General features: G+C 68.0%; 3 protein-coding genes across 3 annotated transcripts; 1 reads left to right on the top strand and 2 right to left on the bottom strand.

Moving 5' to 3' along the window:
- Nucleotides 1–368: 368 nt before the first annotated feature.
- Nucleotides 369–4,279, bottom strand: LRRC25 (leucine rich repeat containing 25). The gene is made up of 5 exons (XM_042794552.1): nt 3,999–4,279; nt 3,118–3,217; nt 2,566–2,867; nt 1,926–2,492; nt 369–1,297 (listed from the first exon to the last, which is right to left on the bottom strand). The coding sequence occupies exons 1-5, from the start codon at nt 4,106–4,108 to the stop codon at nt 1,174–1,176; spliced, it is 1,203 nt and encodes a 400-aa protein (XP_042650486.1). The 5' UTR covers nt 4,109–4,279; the 3' UTR covers nt 369–1,173.
- A 110-nt stretch (nt 4,280–4,389) lies between these two features.
- On the top strand, nt 4,390–16,781 carry SSBP4 (single stranded DNA binding protein 4). Its single transcript, XM_042794534.1, is given in 19 exon segments — nt 4,390–4,547; nt 5,522–5,594; nt 5,749–5,810; nt 6,969–7,053; nt 11,506–11,595; nt 12,358–12,441; nt 12,595–12,654; nt 12,789–12,858; nt 12,992–13,062; nt 13,616–13,636; nt 13,638–13,684; nt 13,817–13,862; nt 13,991–14,026; nt 14,130–14,184; nt 14,327–14,397; nt 14,507–14,585; nt 15,120–15,148; nt 15,793–15,894; nt 16,153–16,781. Coding segments are annotated over 19 exon segments (1,167 nt in total). The 5' UTR covers nt 4,390–4,491; the 3' UTR covers nt 16,183–16,781.
- Nucleotides 16,782–17,214: 433 nt separating this feature from the next.
- On the bottom strand, nt 17,215–21,466 carry ISYNA1 (inositol-3-phosphate synthase 1). The gene is given in 12 exon segments (XM_042794529.1): nt 17,215–18,042; nt 18,044–18,155; nt 18,976–19,193; nt 19,294–19,407; nt 19,498–19,662; nt 19,742–19,957; nt 20,031–20,180; nt 20,289–20,482; nt 20,560–20,689; nt 20,909–21,070; nt 21,161–21,285; nt 21,424–21,466. Coding segments are annotated over 12 exon segments (1,725 nt in total). The 5' UTR covers nt 21,452–21,466; the 3' UTR covers nt 17,215–17,931.
- Between the last annotated feature and the right edge of the window lie 3,679 nt (nt 21,467–25,145).

Raw genomic sequence — 25,145 nt, 5'->3', positions numbered from 1 at the left:
TCGAGGGACCTGGGCTTCAGCAACCTCCACCCTGGGGACCTGAGCCAAAATGACACGGGCTCTGGGGACCCATCCTTGAGGGTCCTGGTCCCTTGGGACCCCTCTTCTGGGGACATGGGCTTTGGGAGCTCCAGGCACTTCCCCCAGGGACCTCCAGCCTCAAGAAGCTCCTTCAGGTTCATGTTTCCAGCCTCCCCTGTGCTACCGAGACCCTTTAATTGGGGCTGTCAGTGTCATTAACAGATAACGAACCACGGCCCCGCTCGACTGGTGCCACCCAGCTGCTGCCAGAGGGACAGATCCAGCTGGGAACAGCACCAGCCACCCCATGTCCTGCCCAGGGCTCCCAGCATGAGCTACACAACTAATTTAAGATAATTAAGCCATTTAATGGGGCATAGTGGAGCATCACAAAGCCAGGGGTGACACCCAGACAAGCCATGGGGACCCCATGTCCCCAGGTTGCCAGCCCGCTTGGGGCGCACAGCCTGGCAGCTCAAGGATCATGTAGGGAGCATTAAAAAAAAAAAAAAAAAAAAAAAAAAAAAAAAAAGGGACTTTTGCTCCATTCCCCAAACTGGCAGATTTAGCAGGAAAAGGGGGAGTGGGGTTCAGGTGACAGCAGGGTTGGTCCCGGTGCCTGGATGTCCCCAACGGCCAGCGTGTCCCCGAGCGCACGTGCACCCCGACACTCTCCATTGGCAGCCGAAAGGGGAAGAGGTCGCCCCCCCCTCAGCCCCCTGCTTTGCCAGATGGGCCCGGAGGGGGGGAGGGAGGCCCCCACACGTGTCCCCAGCCGGGAAGGCTCTGGCGTGCCGGCTGCCGGCGGATGCTGCGCCGAAGCGTCCCTGCGGTCGGTGGCCACCGGCCCCGGGAGGAAGTGCCAGTGCTCAGCCCTCGCCCTGCGGTGGGAACTGGGGCGAAGGAGGGGGGCTGGGGGGGGGGGGGGGGGGAAGGGAATTAAAAATAACAACCCCCCCTCTCCTCCCTGAGAAAGGCGTCCCTGGCAGGATGCTTGTGTGGGGACCATGCGTGTGCTCGGCCCAGCTGTGGGAAGAGCCTTCATCCATGGGGAGCGCCCATCCCCATCCCCTCTGGGCTGGGGGGGGGCCACCAGGGAAAGCCCTGGGGAGAAGCATTGGTGGGAGCCCCCCCCCCCAACCCCCCGGCCCCTCACTGGTTGGGGATGATGTAGACGTTGTCCTCACTGGAGCTCTGCGTGTTGGCGTAGATGGGCTGGTCCCTGGGGGTGGCTTCGCTCTCCAGGAAATAATCGTCATCCACTGGGACCTGGGGGCTGAGGGGGGGACAGGGGGGTGGCACCTGCCCCACCGTGCCCAGGGGATGGGGCAGGTTTGGGGGGGGGCGGGATTGGGGAGCAAATGCCACGGGGAGGCTCTGGGGTTGCGGGGAAAGGGCTCAGTGCCTGGGCCGTGGGGATGGCGTGGGTGGCACTGGGTGGGGTGGGGGGGCACTGGGTGGGACTGGACAAAAAGGGAAGGGAAGGGAAGGGAAGGGAAGGGAAGGGAAGGGAAGGGAAGGGAAGGGAAGGGAAGGGAAGGGAAGGGAAGGGAAGGGAAGGGAAGGGAAGGGAAGGGAAGGGAAGGGAAGGGAAGGGAAGGGAAGGGAAGGGAAGGGAAGGGAAGGGAAGGGAAGGGAAGGGAAGGCACTGCACGGCATGGCATGGGAAGGGATGGAATGGGATTGGTTGGGTTGGGAAGGGATGGGGTGGCATGACATGGCATAGGAAGGGATGATGGGATGGGATGGGATGGCATGGCATGGCAAAGGACAGGACAGGACGGGATGGGACGGGACAACTTGGCACAGCACGGCATGGCACGGGATGACGTGAGCCAGTACGACTCAGCAGCGGAGGGGATGGGACATGCCCCGAGCAGCCGGTCCCCGCGCCGGACCCTCACCTGTACCGCTCCTCCTGCCACCCCGGCGTCCAGCCCCGTGCGGCGGCCGGAGCGGCGCGGGGCGTCACGAAGATGTTCTCGTAGTCTGGTGCGGCAGCGGTGGCATCGTCGGTGCCGATCTCAGTGGTGCCGATCTCGGTGGCCCGGCTGATGTAACGGGGCTGCCCGTGGCCCATGGTGGATTCCCGCTTACCCAACCCCGTGCCAGCAACGGCGGTGGCTGCTTTCCTCCGCCGGTAACAAACCACGGCCACGACCACCAGCACCACGGCCACCGCGCCGGCGGCTCCGGCCAAGCCGCCCACCAGCCCCACGTTGCCCTGACATTCCCGGGCGTGGAAATCGGTGACGTTGAAGTCGTCGCGGTGGTCCGTGAGGCAGCGGCACCGGCGCGCCGCGCACTCGGGCCGGGAGCAGGAGCAGGGTGCCAGGACGTCGCCCACCACGTCGCAGCGGCACGGCACGGCCAGGAACCGCAGGCTGGCCTGGAAGGCGGTGGGGGGCACGGCGGGCAGGGGGTTCCCCTCCAACCTCAGGCTCTGCAGAGCCGTGGCGTTGGCAAAAAAAACCACCCGGCAGCTCCCGCAGCCCGTTGTGCTGCAGCTGGAGCTGCCGCAACTCCCGCGCTTGGCTCAGGAAGGCGACCGGGAGCTCCCGCAGCCGGTTGTACGACAAGTCCAGTTCCTCCAGCCCAGGCCCGACGCGGGATGAGGGGCTCAGGGCGGCGATGCCGTTTCGGCTGAGCCACAGCCGTTTTTGGTGCTGGAAGGGGCCCCAGTCCAGCTCGGCGCATTGCTGGGTGCTGTTGGACAAATCCAGCTCGGCCGGGGCAGCCGGCGGCACGGCCACGCAGGGAGCCGCGGGGGCCGCGGGGCGCAGCAGCAGCAGCAGCAGCAGCAGCAGCAGGGGGGTCACAGGGCACTCCATGGCCCCGCCGGGCGCCTGGGTGGGAAACGGGGGGGGGGGGGGGGGGGGGGCAGATCAGCAACATCCACCTAAGCAGCCCCCCCCTGCCACCCCATTCCCACTGAACCTGCTGGTTTTCCCCTCCCACTGCAGCCCAGTCTGGCGCCCACCCCGCTCCCGCTCTCCCCAGGGCAGAGCAGCACCCAAAGGGGTGTGGGGTTTTTTTTTTGTTTTTTTTTTTTTTTTTTTTCCACCCCCCCCCCCTCACCCCAGCACCCCAACTCGCCTGCGCTCCGGCCGCCTCTCTGCCTGGCGCAGGCGGGGGTGCGGGAAGAGGAACAGGCGGGTCCCGTTGTCCCGTGTCACCCTGCCAGGGCGTAGCCAGCCTGGGGGGGGGACAGGGGGGGCAGCCCCCCCCATCTCAGCACCCCCAACCCACCGCCGGACCCCGCCCCCGGCCCTTTCCTGGGGGGCTGCGGGATTGTGACCCCTGGTGCTGCTTCCTGGGGCCTGGGGGGGAGCCCGGGGTGGGGGGTTTTGGGGTTGGAGTGAGGGGTGCTGAGCATCCCCACGGCCTCGCGTGACCCTCAACACTCACCCCCCCTACCCCCGGGCGCACGCGTGGGCAAGCGTGGTGCCCAGTGAAGTGGGTTGGAGCAAGGGAGGGGAGGTGGGGGAGGTTGGGGGGTTGTCAGGGGCTTAATGATGTTTGGTGCAATTAACGCGGCGGCCCGGGGAGGGCGTGCGGGCACCCACGAGGCTCTGCGAGGGGGCGACGCCTCCATGGCCCTCCGTGTCTGCCCCGCTCCGTGTCGGTGTCCCTCCATGCCCCACCCCTTCGCCTCCGTGTCCGAGTCCCTCCGTGGCCACCCTCTCACATCCACGTCCGTGTGTCCACCGTGTCTGAGTCCATCCCCTCGTGTTAGTGTCCATGTACGTCCACGCCTCACACCCATGCCTCTTCGTGTGTCCCCCTCTCCCCGTGTCCGTGTCCCCCCTCATGTCCGAGTCTCTATATGCCCACCCCCTTGCATCTGTGTCCACCCCCTCGTGTCCGTGTCCGCCCTCTCCCGTCCGTGTCGCCGTGTCCACCCCCTCGTGTCCGCGTCCCTCCGCGACCACCGTGTGCGCGCCCATCCCCTCGTGTCAGTGCCCCTCTATACCCACCCCCTTCGCGTCCGCGTCCCCCCGTGTCCACCATCTTCGCGCCCACCCCCCCAGCCTCCTCCTCCCTCCATGTCCACCCCTCTCATGCCCGTCTCCGCGTCCGTGCCCATCCCCTTGTGTCACCGCCCCTCCGTGCCCACCCCCTCGCGTCCGTGTCCCCATCCACCACCCCTCTCCCCTCCGCGCGCGCCCCCCTTCTTTTTTTTTTCCTCCACCCCCCCCACGCTGTCCCCACCGCCTCTTCCAGGCTGCCATCGCCCTTTTAAGAGCGGCGGCCGCGGGCGGGGGGGGGGGGGGGGGGCGGCGTTGCTGGAACAGCCGCGCGGGGGGAGGCGGCGGCGGCGCGGGGACCCCGGCCCGGCGCGGCGGTTTCAAGCTCCCCCGCGGGCGCGGGGCCGGAGCCGCCGGGGCCGGGGCCGGGGCCGGGATGGCGGCGGGGAACCGGGACCGGGACCGGGGCCGCTGACAGCCGCTGTCCCGCCGCCGCCCCAGCATGTACGCCAAGGGCAAAGGCTCCGGCGTGCCCTCGGACGGCCAGGCCCGCGAGAAGTGAGTGCGGCGGGGGCGGGCGCGGGCCGGGGGCGCGGAAGTTTGCCGGGGCGGCCGCCGGGGAAACGGGAACGGAGAAAGAGGAGGGGGGGGAGGATTTCGGGGAGGGGGGACACACGACCACCGCGGCCCCGCCCCGCCGGGGAGCACCGATAGCCGCCGCGGGGCAACGGGAGCCGTCGGGGCTCATCCACACAGCGAGGCTACCGGGAGCCGCGATGTGCCCCGGTGTGCGGCATCCCCCGGGGCACCGGGAGCCGGGATGGTCCCCCCCGGGCATTGCCGGTTCCCCGGGGCACCGGGAGCCGGGATGTCGTGTGTCCCCCCCGGGCCCTGCCATCCCCCGGGGTACCTGGACCCGGGATGTTCCCCCCGCCCCCCGGGGCACCGGACACCGTGACCCGACATTCCCGGCCGTGCCCGTCCCGGTGCTCGGGGCCACCCGGGGGCACCTGCCGGAGCTGGGGGGGCTGCACCCCACGATGGTCCTCCCCACGGGTCCCGTTCCCTGCTGCCGGGGGGTGATGGAGCACCGGGGACGGGTCCCCAGCGTCGTCCCCCCCCAAAATGTCTCTGTCCAGGGGACATCCCCCGGGTGGCACTTGCCCCTCGGCCGCATCCTGCGTGGGGACGTGTCACCCATCCCTGACTCATCCCACCGACAGGAACCCGGGGTGGCTACCCGGGGGTGATGGGGGGGGGGGGGGGCAGTTGCCGTGGGAGAGGCGCCCGGTGTCACCGGTGGGACGCGGGGGTCACCGTGGGGATCCCTCGCAGGGATGTGACAGCGAATCCCCCCTCCTTAATTTGCCGCTGCTTTTAACGGGAGGGCTCCCTGAGGGGGTCCCCACTTTCAGGTGGGGGGTGTGTGTGTGTGTGTCACAGAGGGGGACGGGGGGAGTTGGAGGGGGGGGGCTGTGCCCAAGCATGACCCCCCCCCCCCCAAATCCCTGTCCCCATCCCCGTCCCCGCAGGCTGGCGCTTTACGTCTACGAGTACCTGCTGCACGTGGGGGCCCAAAAATCAGCCCAGACCTTCCTGTCGGAGGTAAGAAACTTGGGGGGGGGGGGACACACATGACGACACAAACACAGCACCTCCTGGCCCCCCCCTTTGGGGTTCTGCACCCCCCGGGGTTCCCTGAGCCCATCCCCGGGGTGTCAGGCCTGACCCCCCCCCTTTCCCGTATCCCTCTCCGCAGATCCGATGGGAGAAGAACATCACGCTGGGCGAGCCCCCCGGCTTCCTGCACTCCTGGTGGTGGTGAGTTGGGGGGGGGGGGTAGTTCTGGGGGGGGTGGGCTGGGAGTGGGGTTGCACTGCCCCTCCTTCCCACAGCAATAGGGCTGGAATTGGGGCTGGGGGCTTTCCCCCGCCCCCTTCCTTCCCCACACCACATCACCTCATACCCCATAAACCTGCTGCTCTGCTTTTCCCAGTGGTGATTTCGGGGGCCCCCCCCCCTTATTTTTGCTACACTGCGGCCCGCCCCCCCCCCCCGGCCTGGCCCCTCCAGATGGATCCAGTTTGGCACCAGTTGGGGGGGGGGGGGGTGGGGGGTGGGTCCCAGCCCTCAGGTCTGGACCCCCTGCACCCAGGGGGGGCCCCAGCAGAGCCCACTGAGGGGGGGTAATGGGGGTTTTGAAGGGGGGGGGGATGCTGGGGGGGCTCGCCTAAAGTGTCTGTGGTGGGGGGAGGGGGTGGGGGGGTCAGGATGCGGCTGTGCCGGGCGCCGCGGTGCCGCTGCATTTAGCCATTTCCAATAAACGATTAATTGGTGATTTATGGGGGGGGGGACGGACAGACAGACAGGACACAAAAAGGGGGGGGGGGCACGGCACTTTCCAGGCTTTTAACCCTCCAGCTGCCAACACCCGACCACCACACCTGAAATCTGGGGGGGGGGGCACCCAGAAATAGTGCTGGGGGATACACACACCCCCCCATGACATGTACCATGGCCCCCCCCACTGTCCCATCCCTAGCACCGTGGGGGGGGGGGGGGGCAAGGCAGCAGGACCCCCCGCCCTCCCTCCCCACCCCCCCCCCCCCATCCCACCCTGGGATGCTGCAGCCTGATGTAAAGTCCCAGGAATTTGGGCTCCGGCCGTAGCGACCGTTTCCAGGGAAAACAGGCAGCAGCGGCAGAGCCGGGAGGCCCCCGCCATGATGGGACACACACACACACACACACACACACACACAGGGCCCCCCCTCTTCCACCACTCCACACACCACCCCCCCCTTCACCAAACTTCCACCAGCCATCGGTGTCACGAGTGTGGCTGGGCTCAGCTGGGGGGGGGATGTGCCCCAGGGCACAGCAGGCCATGGCAATGTTGGGGGGGGGGGATTCTGACCCGCTGGTGTGTATGTGTGTGTGTGTTCCCCCCCCCCTCCTCCACGACCCCCCCCCCCTCAGTGTCTTCTGGGACCTGTACTGCGCCGCTCCTGACCGCCGGGAAACCTGTGAGCACTCCAGCGAGGCCAAAGCCTTCCACGACTACGTGAGTACTGCGGTGCTGGGGGGCGTCTGGGGGGGGGTGTCTGTGTCCCCCCCCAATACACACACACACCCCCTCTGCTCCCCCTTTCCCCCCCCCCCCCGTGCTGAGGACGCCGGCGGGCTGAGGGTTAACACCGGCTCTGCCAGCCACGCGTGACCTATTTTGCAGGGCGACGTGGGGAGGGGGGGGGGGGGGTAATCCCTGGGGGCCTGGCTCAGCACCCCCACACCCTACAGCAGCCCCCCCCTCCAAGTGACCCCAACGTGCCCATCCCCCCGCCACCGACCCCATTTTGGGGGACGGGGACCCCGAGATCCAGCCCCGTGTGTGTGTGTGTGTGTGTGTGTGTGTGTGTGTCCTGGTGTCAGCAAAGTAACGGGGCCTCGCTTCCCAATTGGGGGGGGCCCCGTAGTGGGGTTGGGGGGGCGGGTGGTGTGTGTGTCCACTTGCTCGCCCAGTGCTCTGGGGGTCACTGCTGTCCTGGGGCTCAGTGGGACCCCCCCCCTGCCACCGGCAGCTCTGCTCCTTATCGGCGTGGAGTTAATCATTGGCACAGAGTCAACAGCCCGGTGTGGGCCCGATCCTGGCGGGCAGGGGGGGGACGACAGACACACAGGGGGTGTCAGGAGGGGAACGGGGGTGCTGGGGGGGGTGGGGACCCGCTGGGGGGGCTGGGATACTGTGTGCTGGGGGGGGGGGGAATGTGGGGCTGTAGGAGGTGGGGTGCAGGAGGCTGTGGGGTGCTGGGGGACGCGTGGTGCTGGGGGAGGGGGACATGTTTAATCTGTGGGGGGGTGCTGGGGGGATGCAGGCAAGGGGGGGTTTTCCTTGGGGGGGGTTTGCTGGGGGTCACAGGATGTTGCGGGGTCCCCAGTGCTGTGGGATGCTGGGAGGGGGGGGGAACAGGAGCCCATGGAGGGGACACGTTGCCCCCCTTCCATCCCCCCAATCCTGCTGGAGGGGGGGCCAGAACTGCTCCCTGCACCTCCCCCCCCCCCCCACCCACCCTGGGTGCTCAGCACCCCACAGCTTAGTGGGGGTGGGTGTGGGGTGTGGGGGGGTGAGCACGCTGCCCTCGGGTCCCCGTGGGCGCGTGTGTGCCTGCGCCAGCACCGCGGGGGGCTGCAGCAGGGGGGCCCCCCCCTCACCCCCAGAACACACACACACCCCCCACCTTCCCCCCAGAACATACAACCCCCCCTCACCCCCAGAACACCCCCCCACCCCCACAATATCCCCCCCTTCACCCCTAGAGTACACACACACCTCCCCCCCCAGAACACCCCTCACCCCCAGAACACATCACCCCCTCACCTCCCCCCCCCCCCCCTTTCTCGCTGCCCCCGGCCCCCCCCACTCCCCCCCCAGGCCCCCCCCACTCCCCCCCCGGCGCTGCGCAGAGCTGATTTTCATGCCGGAATTAATGAGGCTGCCGGTGCGGTGACGCCGGGGACGCGGCGCGGGTCAGGCCGCGTTGCCATGGCGCTGCTGCTTGGCAGGCAGAGCCGGGGCGCGGGGGGGGGGTGTGTGTGTGTATGTGTGTGTGTTTGGATTTTGGGGGGGGGGGCCCCCCCCGCCCCCCCCGCCCCCCCCTCCACTGTACCCCAGGGGATCCCCAGCATGGCCACAGCCCCATCCCAGTGTCCGCTGGGTGCTGTGGCCAAACTGGTACCCACGGGGGTGAGTCAGGGCTCCCTGGCGTGGAGTGGGTGCCCCTCGCCTGCTCCCATGGGTGCTGGGGGGGGGGGGTCAGCACATTGGGGATCCCCCCCCCCACCCCACGCCATAAGCATTGTGGGAACAGTGACCCCACATCACTGGGAGGGGGGGGGGTCTGGCCTGTGCATGGCAGTGGGGAGGAGCGGGGTCTTGGGTGTCCCCCCCTCCCCGGGGTGCAGCATTGTGGGGACCCCCCCTGTGTGTCCCCCCCCCCCCCCATTTTCTCCCTCCTGACCTTGAGCCTGTGGGAGGAGCCAAAACTCTCCAACCTGTTGCCATGGCAACTCTGCTTTGCATCACTGAGTGATGGGGGGGGGGGGGTCCGTCCAGTTCAGTCCCTGCCTGTGGTGGAGGCGGGGCGGGGGGGGACGGACACAGCACCATCCCGCTTGTGGGGCTGGCACTGGGGGCCCCACTCTGGGCTGGGGGGTCAAGGACTGTCCCTGAGCCATGGGGCAGGAGAGTGGGGGGGGGGTCCCCAAGGTGGGGGGCAGGGCCTGTGTCCCCCTCACTCTGGGGCAGTGCTGCTGTATTGGCCCCGTGGCCGGGGAGGTGACACCGCTGCCTTTGCCCCTCCCGGTGCCCCCAGGTGATGGGGACAGACCTGGCCGGGGACCGGTCTCCTGTGCCAGGGTGGGTGGGCACCATGGTGGGACCATGGTGGGTTCCATGATGGTTCCGTGATGGTTCCGTGATGGTTCCGTGATGGCTCCAGGATGGACACCATGGTGGGCGCTGTGGTGGGACCATGGTGGGCTCCACGATGGTTCCGTGATGGTTCTGTGTTGGGCACCGTGGTGGGCTCTGTGGTGGCTTCATGATGGGCTCCATGATGAGCGCTGCGCTGGGCTGTGTGGTGGGACTGCGGTGGGATCACGGCGAGCTCCATGATGCCTCCGTGTTGGTCACCATCATGGCTCTGTGATGACTCCATGATGAGCTCCATGATGGTTCCGGGGTGGCTCCAGGATGGGCACCATGGTGGGCGCTGTGGTGGGACCATGGTGGTCTCCATGATGGTTCCGTGTCAGCTCTGTGTTGGGCACCGTGGTGAGCTCCGTGATGGCTCTGGGTTGGTCACTGTGGTGGCTCTGTGATGACTCCATGATGAGCTCCGTGGAGCTTCTGTGCTGGGCCATGTGGTGGGCCATGTGGTGGGCCCACGGTGAGCTCCATGAAGGCTCTGTGGTGGCTCCAGGATGGGCACCATGGTGGGCGCTGTGGTGGGACCGTGGTGGGCTCTGTGGGGGCTTCAGGATGGGCTCCGTGATGAGCGCTGTGCTGGGCTGTGTGGTGGGACTGTGGTGGGATCACGGGGAGCTCCGTGACGAGCTCCATGATGGTTCCGTGATGGAACCATCCGTGTCTTGGCCACCATGGTGGGCGCTGTGGTGGGACCATGGTGGGATCCGTGACGGCTCCCTGATGGGCTCCATGCTGGGCACACAAGCCTTGTGACACCCCCCAGCCCCCCAAAACACCCCCGAGGTGTCCCCACCCCGCTGGGGCCCCCCACACTTCACCCCAACCCCAGGGCCCAGATGGGTGGGGTGGGGGCACCATCCCATACCACAACAGGGGCCGAGGGGTTAACAGGGTGGTTTTGGGATTGGGGGGGGGGAAACGCCTGGCCCCCCCAGACCCTCCCAGTGGGTGTCCTCCCCCCCGCCCCCCCCCGGGGCTGTTGGTTTTGGCTGCCGGCACAGACTCCCATTGTCTTGCAAATGATCCCTGGGGCCCGATCCTGCAGCTGGTAAATGAAGCTGAGGGCCCTGGGACCCCCCCCCCCCGCCCCCAGCCTCACCCCCCCCTAGTATGGCCATGCCATGGGGCAGGGACCCCCCCAGTTGGGTGCCCCTGGGCACCGTCACCTGTGTGCCTGCTGTCACCCGTGTCCCAGGCATGACCCATGTAGGTAGTGTGACCCCCGTGCCCACCATGGGAGCCCCCAGGGTCTCACCCTCCCCAACCACCCCCCCCACCCCGATCCCCATTTCCACACCAGCAACACCCACGGGTGCCCTGACCCCCCCGTCACCCATCAGTGGGTGATCCCCACCCCAACTGCAGCCGGGGCCCCCCCCCCCCCCCGCAGGGCTGGCAGCAGGCTGGAGGGGAGGCCCGTGGGGTGGCGGGGGGCCCCCCGGGGTGGAGGGGGCAGCGCGAGGTCCCCCCCTCCTTCCTCCTCCTCCTCCCCTACAAATTGAAACCAGTTGTGGCGGAGGGGCCGAGCCGGAAAGCCGGCACATTCCTTCCCTTAACAGCTCCCCTCGGACGGGGCCGGCAGGCGAATGGGGCTGGGGCCCCCCTGCCTGTGCCCCCCCCCCCCCCATCCCCCCCTCCCGGCCCAGCTGGCCCCTTTGGGGTCCCCCCAGGGCCAGCCGCACCCCCCCAGGCCCCCCCAGTTTTGGCTGGGAGGGCGGTGTGCCGGGTTCTCCCCGTGCTGCCCTCTTGCTCGCGCAGGGCGAGCTCGCCGACCGGCTCCCACGCCGCGTGGGGCTATCGGTGGCTTTGGGGGGGGGGGGGGGGGGGAGGGGGCACCCCAGTGTGTGTGTGTGTGTGTGTGTGTGTCCCTCCCGCCCCAGTGCCACGACACCAGTATACCGGGGTGCAGAGGATGGATCTGGCACTGCCTGCTCCTCCGTGGGGTGACTGGGGGGAGGGGGTTGTTCTGGGGGGACCCCCCCCCACGCCTCCCTCCCCCCCCAGCGCTGAGCTCTCCTTTCCCCACAGAGCGCGGCGGCGGCTCCCAGTCCGGTGATGGGGAACCTGCCCCCCGGTGACGGCATGCCGGGGGGGCCCATGCCCCCCGCTTTCTTTCAGGTACCAGCCTGCCTGCACCCCGTTTTGGGGCTGTGTGCCCCCACCCACCTGCTGAGAGCGGGGACACAAAGCTGGGGGGGGGAAAGGACAAGAAGGGGGGGCTCAGTGGTCCCAGGGGTGTCATCCTGCTGGGGGTACTTTTGCACGCGTGTGCGTGTGTGTGAGTGCACGTGTGTGCGCGAGCCTACACTTGCTTGTGCGTGAGTGTGTGCGCGTGTGTGAGCGAGTGGACACGCGTGCGCGTGGATGGGCGCACGCGTGTTACGTGGCCACAGCGTGGGGCGGGAGCGCGCACACGTGTCCTCCCAGAGCCCTGTGCGTGTGCGCGCGGGCACTGCACGTGTGTGAGTGTGTGTGAGTGCGCGTGTGTGTGTGTGCACGCACGCCTGTGGGAGCGCACACGCGTGACACACACACACACCGCCCCCCCCGCCGTGCTCCTGTGCACAGTGCTGGGGGTTTGTGCTCCCCACGCCATGTGCAGGCGTGTGTGTCCTTAGTGTGTGCACATGCCTGAGCCCCGTGTGTGCGTGGAGCAGTGGGGGGGGGGGGTGTTAGACAAGCCAGGGCCCCCTCCCCTCCCTCCACGGCACATTCACCCCCCCCACCCCACAGTGCTGCCCCCACACCCCCAGTGCTGCCCCCACCCCATACCGGAGCCAGCCCAATCTCCCCACCCCATAGCGGGGTGCCCCCACCCTGGGGGCTGCTGCCCCCCCCCCCCCCCCAGTGGCCCATAACCGTGTTTTATTTCTCTTGAAGGGACCTGCGGGCTCTCAGCCATCACCCCACGCCCAACCTCCGCCCCCCAACCCCGGGGCCCCCATGCTGGGGCCGCACAGCCAGGTAAGGCTGCCCCCCCCCGCCCCCCCCCCCCCCCCCAGCGCCCGCAGGAGTGTCCCAGCCCCCCCAGCCCCCCCCACACAGGGTGATATAGCAGCCCCCCCCCTCCCCCCCAGCCCTGGCTCACCCCCCCCCTCCCCACTCCCTCTCTTGCAGCCCTTCATGTCCCCCCGTTACCCCGGCGGCCCCCGGCCCCCGCTCCGGATGCCGAACCAGGTGAGGTGGGCACGGATGGGACCCCCCCTGCCAAAGTGGGTGCAGACCCCTTTGCAGGGTTTGTGGGGGGGTGGGGTCCCACAGCACCCTGACCCACCGTCTGTGTTGTATGTACCCCCCCCCCAAATCCACAGCCTCCCGTGGGTGTCCCTGGCTCCCAGCCGCTGCTGCCCAGTGCCATGGATCCGGCCGCGCGGTCACAGGGTGAGTTGAGGGGGGGGGGTCCCTGTCCCTGTGTGTCTGTCTGTCTGTGTCCCCCCCCACCCCAGTCCGTGGGGTGGTGGTGGTGGGGTGCTGCGGGGGTCTCACCCCTCCCTGTCCCCCTTCCTTTGCGCAGGGCATCCCGGTATGGGGGGCCCGATGCAGCGCATGAACCCCCCGCGAGGCATGGCTGGCATGGCCCCCCAGGTGAGGGGGAAACGGCGGGGGGGGGGGGGACAGGGATGGGGATGGGAAAAGGGGGGATAGGGATGAGGATGGGGTTGGGGACAGGGACTGGGGCAGGGATGGGACTGGGGACAGAGAGACAGGGACGGGGATGGGGTTGGGGACAGGGATGGGACTGGGAAGTGGGAGGTGGGGATGGGGATCAGGACAGGGATGGGGCTGGGGACAGATGGGGATGGGTGATGGGGTTGGGGACAGGGGGACAGGGACTGGGGCTGGGAATGGGGAGGGGGATGGGGTTGGGGATGGGACTGGGGACAGAGACAGGGACGGGGGACAGGGATGGGGCTCGGGGACGGGCCTGGGGACACGGGAACAGGGAGACAGGGACGGGGGCCGTGGATGGGGGTGGGAATGGGGTGAGTGGTGGGGTTGGGGATGGGGACAGGGATGGGGACATGGGGACAGGGATGGGGACAGAAACGGGAACAGGGAGACAGGGATGGAGATGGGGGGGACGGGGTGGGGGGGACACGGGGACAGGGCCGGGGCTGACCCCCTGCTCTCCCCACAGACCTACGGCAGCGGGATGCGGCCCCCCCCCCAGCTCGCTGGCCGGCCCTGGCATACCTGCCATGAACATGTAAGGCACCGCCCCCGCCCCCCGGGGCTGGGCAGGGGGAGCTGGGTGGTCACGCAGGGTGGGGGGGCCCCAGGGACTGTCAGGGACCCGCCCCCCCCCCCCCCCGACTCACCTCTCCCTGTTGCCTTCCAGGGGCCCCGGCGGCCGCGGGCCCTGGCCGAACCCCAACACCAACTCTGTAAGTCAGGGGGGGCAGAATACTTTGGGGGGGGTGAAACTGGGGCCATGGGAATGCTGACCCCATGCCCCCCCCCCCCATGCTGCCCCCCCCTTTTCCCCCCTCCCCCTCCCCCCCCCCCCCCCCAGATCGCCTACTCCTCCTCGTCCCCTGGGAACTATGTGGTGAGTATCGGGGGGCACTTGGAGGGTAGGGGGGGGGGCCATGCTGCAGGCAAACCCGCTGTGGGCTCCCCCCCAACCCACCTCCCTCCTCTCCCCCCCCCAGGGTCCTCCCGGGGGTGGGGGTCCCCCCGGCACCCCCATCCTGCCCAGCCCCGGAGGTGAGTGTCTGCAGGGAGTGGGATGGGATGAGGTGTGATGGGTGGGGGTGTTGGGGGGCGGGGGGAGGAATTTGGGGTGCCGTGCTCACCCCCCAACACGCTGTGTGTCATCCCCCCCCCCCCCCCCCCCCCCCCCCGCCAGACTCCACCAACTCCAGTGAGAACATGTACACCATGATGAACCCCATCGGGCCCGCGGGGAACCGGCCGAATGTGAGTGGTGGGGATGGGGATGGGGGGGTGGTTTGGGCAGGGGGGGTGTCCCCACATCTTTCACATCCCCCCCCTGCCGCCTAAATCCCCCCCCCCCTTTCCATTCCAGTTCCCAATGGGGCCTGGACCCGAGGGGCCCATGGGTGGCATGAGCGCGATGGAGCCGCATCACATGAACGGATCCTTAGGTGGGTACCACCCCCCCGCCTTCAAAACCAGCCCCCCCCACCCCCCACGGCCAGGGCGGAGTGGGGGGGATGTGTGTGTGTGTGTGTGTGTGTGTGTGTGTGTCCCGAGGACCTGATGGTCCCCAGCGCCACTGCGGCCGCATCCTGCGGTCCGTGAGCTCCATCTGTGGGCAGCCGGGCTCCGTGCAGGGCCCCGCTTCGGCTGGGGGACACACACACACACACATGGATTTGGGACACACACACACACACACACACACACACACATGGATTTGGGACACACACACACACACGGATTTGGGGGACACACACACACATGGATTTGGGACACACACACACACACACGGATTTGGGACACACACGCACACACACACACACACACGGATTTGGGACACACACACACACACACACACGGATTTGGGACACACACACACACACACACATGGATTTGGGACACACACACACACACACACACACACACACACACATGGATTTGGCTGGGGGGGGGTCACTAACGCGCTGCTGTCCTTGCAGGCTCCGGGGACATGGACGGGCTGCCAAAGGTGAGCGTGGGGACCCCGAAACCCCGTGTGCTGGGAACCCCCCCATGTGCTGGGGCCCCATTTACTCCCCCCCCCATGCACTGGGATTCCATTTACTGGGCCCCCCCCATACACTGGGATCCCCACCATGTACTAGGACCCCATTTATTGGAAACCCCCCCCCATACACTGGGACACACCCCCCTATGCACTGGGATTCCCCCCCTCCTACTCCTGGGACCCCATTTATTGCCCCCCCCACCCCTCAATTCACTGAGACTCCGTTTAATGGGACACCCCCCCATGCACTGGGACTCCATTTACTGGGACCCCCCATGCACTGGGATCCCCCCCCCCATGTACTGGGACCCCATTTATTGGAAACCCCCATATACTGGGACCCCCCCATGCACTGGGATCCCCCGCCATGTACTGAGACCCCATTTACTGGCCCCCCACCCTTACACTGGGCCCCCCCCATGCACTAGGATTCCCCCCCCCCATGTACTGCAACCCCATTTACTGCGCCCCCCCCAATACACTGGGACCACATTTCTTGGGAACACCCCAATGAACCGGGACCCCCCCCAATACAGCAGGACCCCTGCACCATTTCCCACCCCCACCCTCTAACATTTTTCTTCCTCCCCCCCCCCCCATCCCAGAGCTCCCCCAGTAACTTGGGGGCCCTGAGCAACCCCCCTGGCACCCCGCGGGACGACGCCGAGCTGAGCAGCAATTTCTTAAACCCCTTCCAAAGCGACAGCGTAAGGGACCCCGGGGGGGGGGGGGGCAGGTGAAGGGGGGGGGGGCGAGGTACGAGGGTGGGCACAGTGGTTGGGGATGTGGGGGGGGTGGGGGTGTCAACAGCAAAGTCCCCAGGGCAGACCCCCCAAAATTGCAGTGGGGAGGAAGGAGGGGGGGTGTTGCTTTGGCTAAGGGGCTGGGAGGGGTGAGGGGGGGGGGTCAGTGGTGTGTGCCCCCTCCCGCCCGAATTAACCCTCCGGTGTCTCCATTCTCTCTAGTACTCGCCCAGCATGACAATGAGCGTGTGAGCCCAGCACCGACAGCCGGACGCCCACACACACCAGAGAAAAAAATAATTAATAATAATTACCAACAGCTCCCCCCTCCCTCGCCCCAGCCCCCAGCGCCCCCCTCCCACAACACTAAAAAAAAAAAACACAAAAAACCTAGAAATAAGTCATGTGACTTATTTACTGCCCACCCACCCCTCCCCCCCCCCCCCCCGCACACCCTGGGGCAGGGACCACCTCAGCACTGGGGGACAGCCCCCCCCCCCCCCCCCCCAAACCCACCTCCCCTCAGGGTGGGGGCAAGCGCTGGGGTGGGGGGGGGGTCTGGCTTCATGTTGGGGGGGGCTGAGAGGTGTTTCCCACCCCTCCTTGGGTGGGACCAGCACCCCCCAAGCTTGGGGAGGGAGACTGGGGGGGGGGGTTGTTCATGGCACTGTGCCCCCCCCCCCCCCCGCATGCTGCCTGGATGGGACACATGCACTTAACTGCAATTAGCCCACATGCTAATGAGCAATGTTCCCCCCCCCCCGCGCCCCCCAGTTCTCCCAGTGCCCTCCCTGCTGGGCAGCCCCCCCCCCCCACCTCCCAATCCCATGGGGGGGGGGGGGAGGGGGTCCATAGCCAACCCCCCCAGCCCTGCCAAAGCCCTGGGGGGGGCGGGGGGGTCCTACCGCCAGCACAGCCCCCCGCAATGTGGGTTCAGCACCCCACCCCCTCAAAGCCAGGGGTACCCCAGGCTGTGCTGGGGGGGATGGGGGGGGGGCCCAAGCCATACCCCCCCCCCCCCCCCCCCCAAGTGCTCTATAGGGCAGGCCCCAGTGCAGAGCAGCCCCCCCCAGCAGCAAACCGGCCCCAGGGGGGGGTCCCCGGCCCCCCCAGCCCTGTCTGCGTGCTCAGCCAGCACTGTGATCCCCAGCCCCCCACCCCGAGCGCCAGACCGGGGCCCCCCCCTCGCCCCCCCCCCCCCCCCCGGGGACCACTTGTAAAACTTTAATATGAAGGAATTTTTTTTTTTCGTGTGTGTGTTTTTTTCTGATTTTTTTTTTTTTCCCTCTTTTATACCAGAAAGGACCTCAAACCCCTGCCCTTGACACCCCACACCCCTCCCCAAAACTGCCGCTGTGCACCTAGGCCCCCTCCCCTGTACAGCCCCATGCCAGGGGGGCCCCATCAGAACCCCCCACCAAGGCGGGGGGCAGCCCCCAGCCCCCCCATAAGGGTAGCGCCCACGCCCTAGGCGTAGTTGTTCTGTGTAGGGAACACCCCACCCCACCCCATTTCTAGTCCTCAAAGCCTTTAGAGCCCCAGTTACTTATCAAAATAAAACAGGGAACCCCTCCCCCCCCCAAAAAAAAAAACAAAACAAAAAAAAAAAAAAAAAAAAAAATACCAGAAAAAAAAATCCACCCCTCATCAATAAATGTAATTTGATTTTTTTTTTTTTTTCAGAAGGTGCTGGCCTTTGGCTCTCACTTCGCCCTGGGGCTGGTGGGGGGACCGGGGGGGGGGTGTCTCCCAGGAACCAGACGAGACAGGGAGTGGGGGGGGGGGTGTGAACGTGATGTGCTCGGGGTTTATTGGCGGGTACAAAGCTTCACAGTTTTGAGCTGGCGTCGGAGCCAGGCAGCGCCGAGCGCTCGGGGAAGGGGAGGGGGGGAACAGCAGGTCGTGGACACCCCCCCCCCGCCCCCCAAAATCCACCCACACACACACCCACACAACTCCCCCCCCCCCCCCCCTTAAAAAGCTGATCGGAAATACAAAAAGTCACCCGCTGTTAGCCCCATCAACATGGAGGGGGGTCCGGGGGGGTCCCGGCCGGGGGGTGCCGGGGCAGGGGTGCCCGTTGAGCTGGGTGGCCGCCGTTGTTTTTTTTGGGGGCGAGGGGGCAGGCGGCCCCCCCGGGACAGGCGCGCTTCGGGCTGGGGGCCGGCCGCTGCATCTTGTGCTCCAGCAGCATGTGGTTCTGGGGGGGCAGCCCCAGGCAGGCCCTGGGGGGTGGGGGGAGAAAGAAAAGGGGACAGGGGGTCACACACCCCAGTACCGGGGAAGGGGGGGGATGTGGTGGCACCAGGCAACCCCCAACACCACCAGCACACACACCCCCCCCCCCCCCCCACCTCGGGTGTTGGGTGCACCCCTGGGCAGTGGGACCCACGGGAACTGGGAGCCCCCACGGGTTGAGCACTGGGACCCATCATGTTGGGCAACTGGGACCCACTGGGAACTGGGACCCACTGGTGTTGCGCACGCCCCTGGGCAGTGGGACCCACGGGTACTGGGAACCCCCACGCGTTGGGCACTGGGACCCATCCTGTTTGGTGACCGGGATGCATCGGTGTTGGGCACCCCTGTGGGCATTGGGTACTGGGACCCACTGGTGTAGGACCCCCCTGGGCATTGGGATCTGCTCCCACTGGGCACCCACGGCACCGGGGACCCAGCCATACTGGCACCTGTCGGCACTGGGCAGCACCAGAGCCCACCGGGCACTGGGACCATCGCCTCTGTGCGTCACGCACCGGGACACATCGGTGTTGGGCACGGGGACCCACTGGTGACACAGGGACCCACTGGTGGTACAGGCACTGAGCACCAGCACCCCCCACCCGGTGTTGGGCACCAGGACCTACTGGCTCGGGACATCCCACCCATGGGTGCTGGGCACCCCCAGGCACTGGGACCCACTGGTGTTGGCCCGTTGGCTGTCAACCACCTCTACAAGCCTTGGGTGGCCACCACGGGCACTGGGGTGGGTGGGACCTGGCACCCTTGAGCAGGAGGGGGGGGGGGGGGGGGGCCCGGGGGTACCTCAGGATGTTCTCGATGCAGCTGCGCTGGCGGAAGAGGGCGTTGACGACGGGGGTGCCCTCGGGCACCAGTGGGGCCTTGCAGAGGAAGGCAACGATGGAGAGGACGCTGTGGAAGCCCTGGAACTCGGGGTCACCCTCGGTGCAGAAGGTGACGCGCTGGCACAGCTCCGTGAGGATGGCCAGGTCCAGGATGATGGGGCTGGCCAACAGCGAGTCCTGCAGGCACCGAGGGGCCGTAAGCCACCCCTGGAGATGGGACACCCCCCGAGGGGACACCCCGGGTTGTGTGTGTGTGTGTCCCCTCCCCACCACGCACCTCGCACGTGTTGTGGATGACGATGGTGTTGGTGCCGCCCATCATGATCTCCGACGTGTACTCGTCCAGCGCCCGTTTGCTGTCCCCCACGTAGGGCACGTACTTGATCACCACCTGCGAAGCGACGTCCCCGTCACCCCCATCCTCACCCTGTGTGTCGTCGTCGTCGTCCCTCCCCCCCCGCAACCCTGACCCCCAACTCACGCAGTGGTCAGGCTTGTCCTGGGGGCCGTAGAGGATGGGGTTGGCCTGGACCATGTCATCCACCACGTTGCTCTTGGAGATCTCCTTGGAGCGAAACTGCTGCGGCGCCGAGAGGTTCTTCCCATCGTTGTTCCCCAGGTGGTTGTAGCTCACAATGGACTTGGTCTGCGCAGGGGGTGCAGGCAGGTCACCCCCCCTGTCACCCCACCCCGCTCCAGACAGCTCCCGCCCTGTCCCCACGTACCTTCAGTCCGGCGCCCACCAAGAAGTCCACCAGCACCGACTTGAGCTTGGTTTGACCCGACTTGAAGTCGTCGCCGCAGATGAAGACGCGGCGCTGGGCGGCCAGTTCCACCGCCCCCGGCACGAAGGTGTTCTGGGGGGAGCCGTTGATGTAGGCACAGCCCTCCAGGATGCTGGCCACGGCGAAGAGCGTGGACGGGGACACATCCAGGCCTCGCTGCGGGGACAGGGGGTGGGCTCAGCACTAGCAGGACGCCGGTGTCACCCTCCCTCCCCAGTCCCCTCCTGACCTCGATGGCCTGCAGCAGGTTGTCGGCGGTGTCGTTGAGCCCCGGCACGACATCGCAGAAGCGCTCCGTGTTGGCCGTCCAGAGGACGATGACTTTGTCCACCCCGCTGCTCTCCCTGAAGTCCCGGATGTCCCTGCGGATCTGCTCCACCTGGGACACCACCAAGGGGGACACATCAGCGTGGTGGCATCTCCTCCATCACCTGTGTGTGTGTCCCTGACCCCCCCCCCCGCCCCCCCTTCACTGCCCCACCAGGACCTGCTCAGCCATGGACCCATGGAGGACGTTATCCGCCCGCTCCTCCTGGTTGGCGGCGATGAACTCGGGGATGTAGATGGAGGGTCGGGGCTTCATCTTCTCCAGGTGGGGCCAGAGCTGCTCCTGCAGCGGCCAGTCCAGCACCTCCGCCCGCCGCATGGCCTCCGCCAGGTTCAGCGAGGAGATGTCCCAGCCTGGGGGATGAGGGGTGACTCAACCGCTCAGGGTCCCCCGCCCCATTGCGAGGTTTCCCCCTCCGTGTCCCACCTACCGTCGAAGACGATGTCATTGGGGTGCACCATGGGCAGCAGGTCCCGGAAAGGCACGTAGACGTCACCGGTGGGGCCGGTGCCCAGACAGACGGTGGAAGCTTGGAGCAGGGAGCCGTAGTAGTTGGCTTTCTAGGATGGAGACCACCGGGATGAGCTGTTGGAATTGGGGCAGGGGTGTCCCCAGCACCCCCAAACCAGGGGGGGCCAGGGCTGCAGACCACCTCCACAGGGTGGAGAGATCAGGGCGCAGGACCCAGGCGCAGACGGGAGCAGCCGAGCTCCGCGTCCCCATCCCTGCGCGACACCCGGGTCCTGGGACCTTGCCGGGGTCCCTCGGGGGCCACCCACCTTGCGCCCCGTCTTAGTCATCCAGGACAGCCCCAACTTGTTGGCCAGCACGGCCGCCGTCACCGTCGTGCCGTTGTTACCCCCCCAACCCACCAGCATCACCCCCAGGCGAGGGACCTGCCGCCCCGTCCGGAAGGTGAAGCGGGTAGAGCACGGCCGCACCTGCGGGACAGGGACAGGGGACACTTGGGGACGAGCAGAACCACCACCGAGCCCCCCCCACCCCCACCCCACCCCCCGCCCTGCCCGTACCTTGGTGACGCCGTTCTCCTTGCAGACGTGCACGGTGCTGTACGTGTACTTGGCCTCGATGAAGTCTTTGCTGTACGTGACGTCGGGGCTCTCCACAAGGAACGTCTCTGCCATTGTTCCTGAAGCTGGAATAGGAGGAAATGGGTGTCAGCCCCGCAGGCCTGGCACGCTGAGGGCCCCCCCCCTCCAACCCTCCCCCGGGTCCCCCCCCCACCCCGCCTCCGCCGCTCTGCCGGGACGCAACTCTGGGCATCGCTCCCTACGGTGGGGACCGCTGGCTCCCTGCCCCATCGCCTCCCAGTCTGGCAGTGGCGGTGGGGCTGCCACCCCCACCCCTTCCCACGCGTGCCCCGGCTGCTACCCCCCACCCCAGGACAGTAGGGGGGGCGGATCGCCGCCTCCTCCCCACCCCCACCTCGTTGTGTCGTGTCCCGCCCCCCCACACCCCGGCCCCAGAACCTCACTGGGCGTCCAGCAAAGCCGGGAGGGTGCAGGGTCCCTGCTGTCCCCTCCCTGGGGGTGGCAGGGGGCACAAGGAGGGCGTAGGGGACTTTGGGATGCTGCCAGGGGACAAGGGGACAGGGCTGTTGCCACTCCTTGGGATGCAGGGGACGTGGGGACAGGGGGTGTCCCCGCTCTTTGGGATGGCAGAGGGTGCAGGGGACGTGGGAGCAGGGGGCGTCCTCGCACCCTGGGGGGGCAGAGGGAACGCAGGGACAGGGGGTGTCCCCGCTCCCAGGGGTGCCGGGGGACACGGGGACCAAGGCTGACCCTGCCCGCCCCGGCGTGTCGGGGGGCACGGGGGGGCGGGGGACACGGACACGGGCCCAGGGCCGCCCCCGCTCCCCGGGACCGAAGGACCAAACCCCTTCCCGGGCCGCCCCCCGCCCTCCCCGCGGGCACTCACCGGGCCGGGCCGGGCGCGCTGGAGGTGCCGGTGCCGGTGCCGGTGCTGCCCCGTGGGGGATGATGCGATCGCGGCTGCGGCCGCCCCGGCTCCCACCGCTTAATCGGCTCCCAGGACCCGCCCCCCCCCCGCCGGCCCCGCCCCCCCAACCGGCCCCCGCGCGACCCCCCACCCCCCCCGCACGTGCTACACCGCCCCCCCCCGGCACCGGGTCCGACCCCCCTCCCGACCCCCCCCCCCCCCCCCACCACCACCGGGGTCACCCCCGGTCCCGGCCCCGCGGCAGGTGCGGGGCGGCCCGGAGCCCCCCCGGTGGCTCTGCCCGGGCCGGGGCGGGGGGGCGGCGGGAGCGGCCGCTGACCCGGGAAGGGGAAGTGGCGCCGGGGCCGGAGCCCGGGCCGGGACCGGGGGTCCCGTTGTCGCCTTCCGGCTATTGAGTGTCCCGGGCCGGCGGCTTCCTGCGCTGCCGGGGCTCTGCGCCTTCCCACGGGCACCGTCCCACGGGCTCCGTCCCACGGTGCCGCTCCCACGGTGCTGCCAGCCCCGGCCCGGCATCCCGGGATGGGTGTCCTGCAGCCCCCGGCACCCCGCAGCCTCCGGTGCGGGTACCCCAAAGGTCATGGCACCAGCACCCTGCACCCCCCCAGCAAGGGCACCCCAAAGGTCACAGCACCAGCACCTCGCACCCCCCAGCATGGGCACCCCACAACCCCCTGTCACCAGCACCCCGGCACCCCGCACCCCCCAGCATGGGCACCCCACAACCCCCTGTCACCAGCACCCCGGCACCCCGCACCCCCCAGCATGGGCACCCCACAACCCCCTGTCACCAGCACCCCGGCACCCCGCACCCCCCAGCATGGGCACCCCACAACCCCCTGTCACCAGCACCCCGGCACCCCGCACCCCCCAGCATGGGCACCCCACAACCCCTGTCACCAGCACCCCGGCACCCCGCACCCCCCAGCATGGGCACCCCACAACCCCTGTCACCAGCACCCCAGCACCCCGCACCCCCCAGCATGGGCACCCCACAACCCATGGGCATGGGCACCCCAAAGGCCCTGGGCAGTGGCACCCCACAGCCCCCCCCCCCCCCCCCCCAGCCCCCCATCCCGGGTCGCCGCTGCCGGCGATGCCGGGGGGCAGCCGGGCCCCGTGTGCCGCTGCACCCCACTTCCCAGCCACGGGAACGCAGTGGGGGTTGCCCCGGGGGGACACTCCCGGCCGCCTCGGAGAAAGGGCAAGCGCAGCAGCGAGGGGGCCGTGGCTGGCACCCCGCTCGGTGGCCCCCGGGGGCCCGGTTGCCTTTCAATGGCCAGGCCCCGCTTCAAAGGAGCCCCCGGAGCAGGAGCAACGCCCGGGCGGGTCCCGGGCCCTTCCCCACCCTCGCTCCCCGCAGACGGGGCGAGGACAGCTCAGCTCCGCGTCGCTGCCACCCACCCGGGGCCCTGCCTTCACGGGGGGGGGGACACGCTGGCATCGCCACCCGTCCTCCCGCCACCGAGCAGGATGGGACCCACCAAGACCAAGCCCGGGGGGCACCTGCCGGGAGCGGGGTGGCGGCGGTGCTGGGCACGGTGGGGCCGGGGCCCCTCGGCCATGGAGGAACAATGATCCCTTGGTGCCGGGCTGGAGGACAAAACGAGCCCCGCACTGGAATGCCAGTGCCTCAGCAAATTATTGAAACAAAAATAACATTTCTTTGTACAATAATCCTGGGGCGGGGAGGGTCCGGGCAAGCGCTGCCAGGGGCCCAGAACTGGTATTTTTCCATTGCTTTCCTTTTTTTTTTTTTTTTTTTTTTTTTTTTTTTTTTCGCCCCCCTCCCATAACTCCCACCATTGTTCATTCCCCCCACTCCCTTCCCACTCCTCCCACGCTCGGCACCGCATGAGCGGGGCTCCCTTGTTCCCGCTCGCCCAACGCGGCCATGGGCCGGGAGCCCGGGCCGGCCGCCCAGCGCCTTCGCTCCCCAGCTGCCGGGGGGGGGGGGGGGGGGGGCTGGCGGGGGGCCAGGCGAGCCCCGGAGCCATAGCGACCAGCCCGCTCCCCCAGCAATGGTGCCCACCCCTCTCTTCCAGCAATCCCCCCTCCTCTCCCTCCCCACTCCTCCGGGGACGGGCATTCAAACCTCAAAAGCGCCCCCCCGCCTCCCCCGGGACCCCCCATTGCGGGAGTTGGGGTGACGCAAACTCCCCGGAAGGTTCGTGCTAAGCAGGTTCAAGGGCCTCATTCTGCACGAGCTGGAGCTGCTGGCAGAGATGCTCCGTGCACTGGGAAAGGTTCATCTGTTGGGGGGACACAGGCAGGACCCCCCCCTTCCCCCCCCCCCCCCCCCCCCCATAGCAGGTCAAGGCCAACACAAGCAACCCCAGATTTATGTGTTACAGATACAAACAGCCCCGGCCACATTTTCCTCCCTTCACATTTGGGTTTTTTCCCTCCTCGTTTAAAACACTCCCCAGGTTCGGAGGTTTCGTTATCTCAGCCCCCGCCAGCTGCTCGCGGCTCCTTGTCCTCCCCTCCCCACCCTGATGCCGTCACCCCCCGGGTGCTCCGCGCCCAAGGACAGACCCACGCCTGGAAAGGGACAGACGGATGGATGGAAACGGCCAGACGGGTGATTTGGGGGTGGTCAGGTTTGGCGGCGGAGGTGCAGCAGCTGCTCTGCAAGAGGGACCAGCTCCACTGGACCGTGTCAAGGACAAATTATTCTAATGAACTTCCTCCAGCAAACAAGCCCCAAGTGAAAGGTGCACAGGAAAAACCCCACGATGCTTTTACCGCTTTTCAAGCATCCCTTAAACCCAACCGGGGCAGCGAGGACGCTGCGGGGTCACCTCTGCGTCCCCCATGAGCCCGACCCTAAAAGCAGCTTGTGCTTGGGCACGGTGCAAAGCGGCACTTTTTTTTTTTTTTTTCCCCCCCAGGTTTGACCTGAATTATCAGAGCCCAGGGCCGCTCCTGACCCTGCACGGCGGGCTGGGTTGCGGCACGCACCGGGGACACACGGACACGGCCGGACAGAGCTGGTGCTTCTCGTGTCCCTGGTGTGGTGGCCGGGGAGGGCTGGCA

The sequence above is a fragment of the Tyto alba genome, unplaced genomic scaffold (genome assembly GCF_018691265.1).
Source record: "Tyto alba isolate M040663 unplaced genomic scaffold, T.alba_DEE_v4.0 Super-Scaffold_20000042, whole genome shotgun sequence".
Classification (NCBI taxonomy): Eukaryota; Metazoa; Chordata; class Aves; order Strigiformes; family Tytonidae; genus Tyto; species Tyto alba.
This window is presented reverse-complemented; position numbering and strand designations above follow the sequence as displayed.

What these genes read in the sequence shown, in the direction of transcription:
- LRRC25 (XM_042794552.1), bottom strand. Translation starts at nt 4,108, where the DNA reads ATGGGCACGGACGCGGAGACGGGCATGAGAGGGGTGGACATGGAGGGA. An exon ending in GAGAGGCGGCCGGAGCGCAG is followed by an intron (nt 2,868 to 3,117) that starts GCGAGTTGGGGT and finishes TTTCCCACCCAG; the next exon opens with GCGCCCGGCGGGGCCATGGA. An exon ending in TGGCAGGAGGAGCGGTACAG is followed by an intron (nt 1,298 to 1,925) that starts GTGAGGGTCCGG and finishes TCCCCCCCTCAG; the next exon opens with CCCCCAGGTCCCAGTGGATG.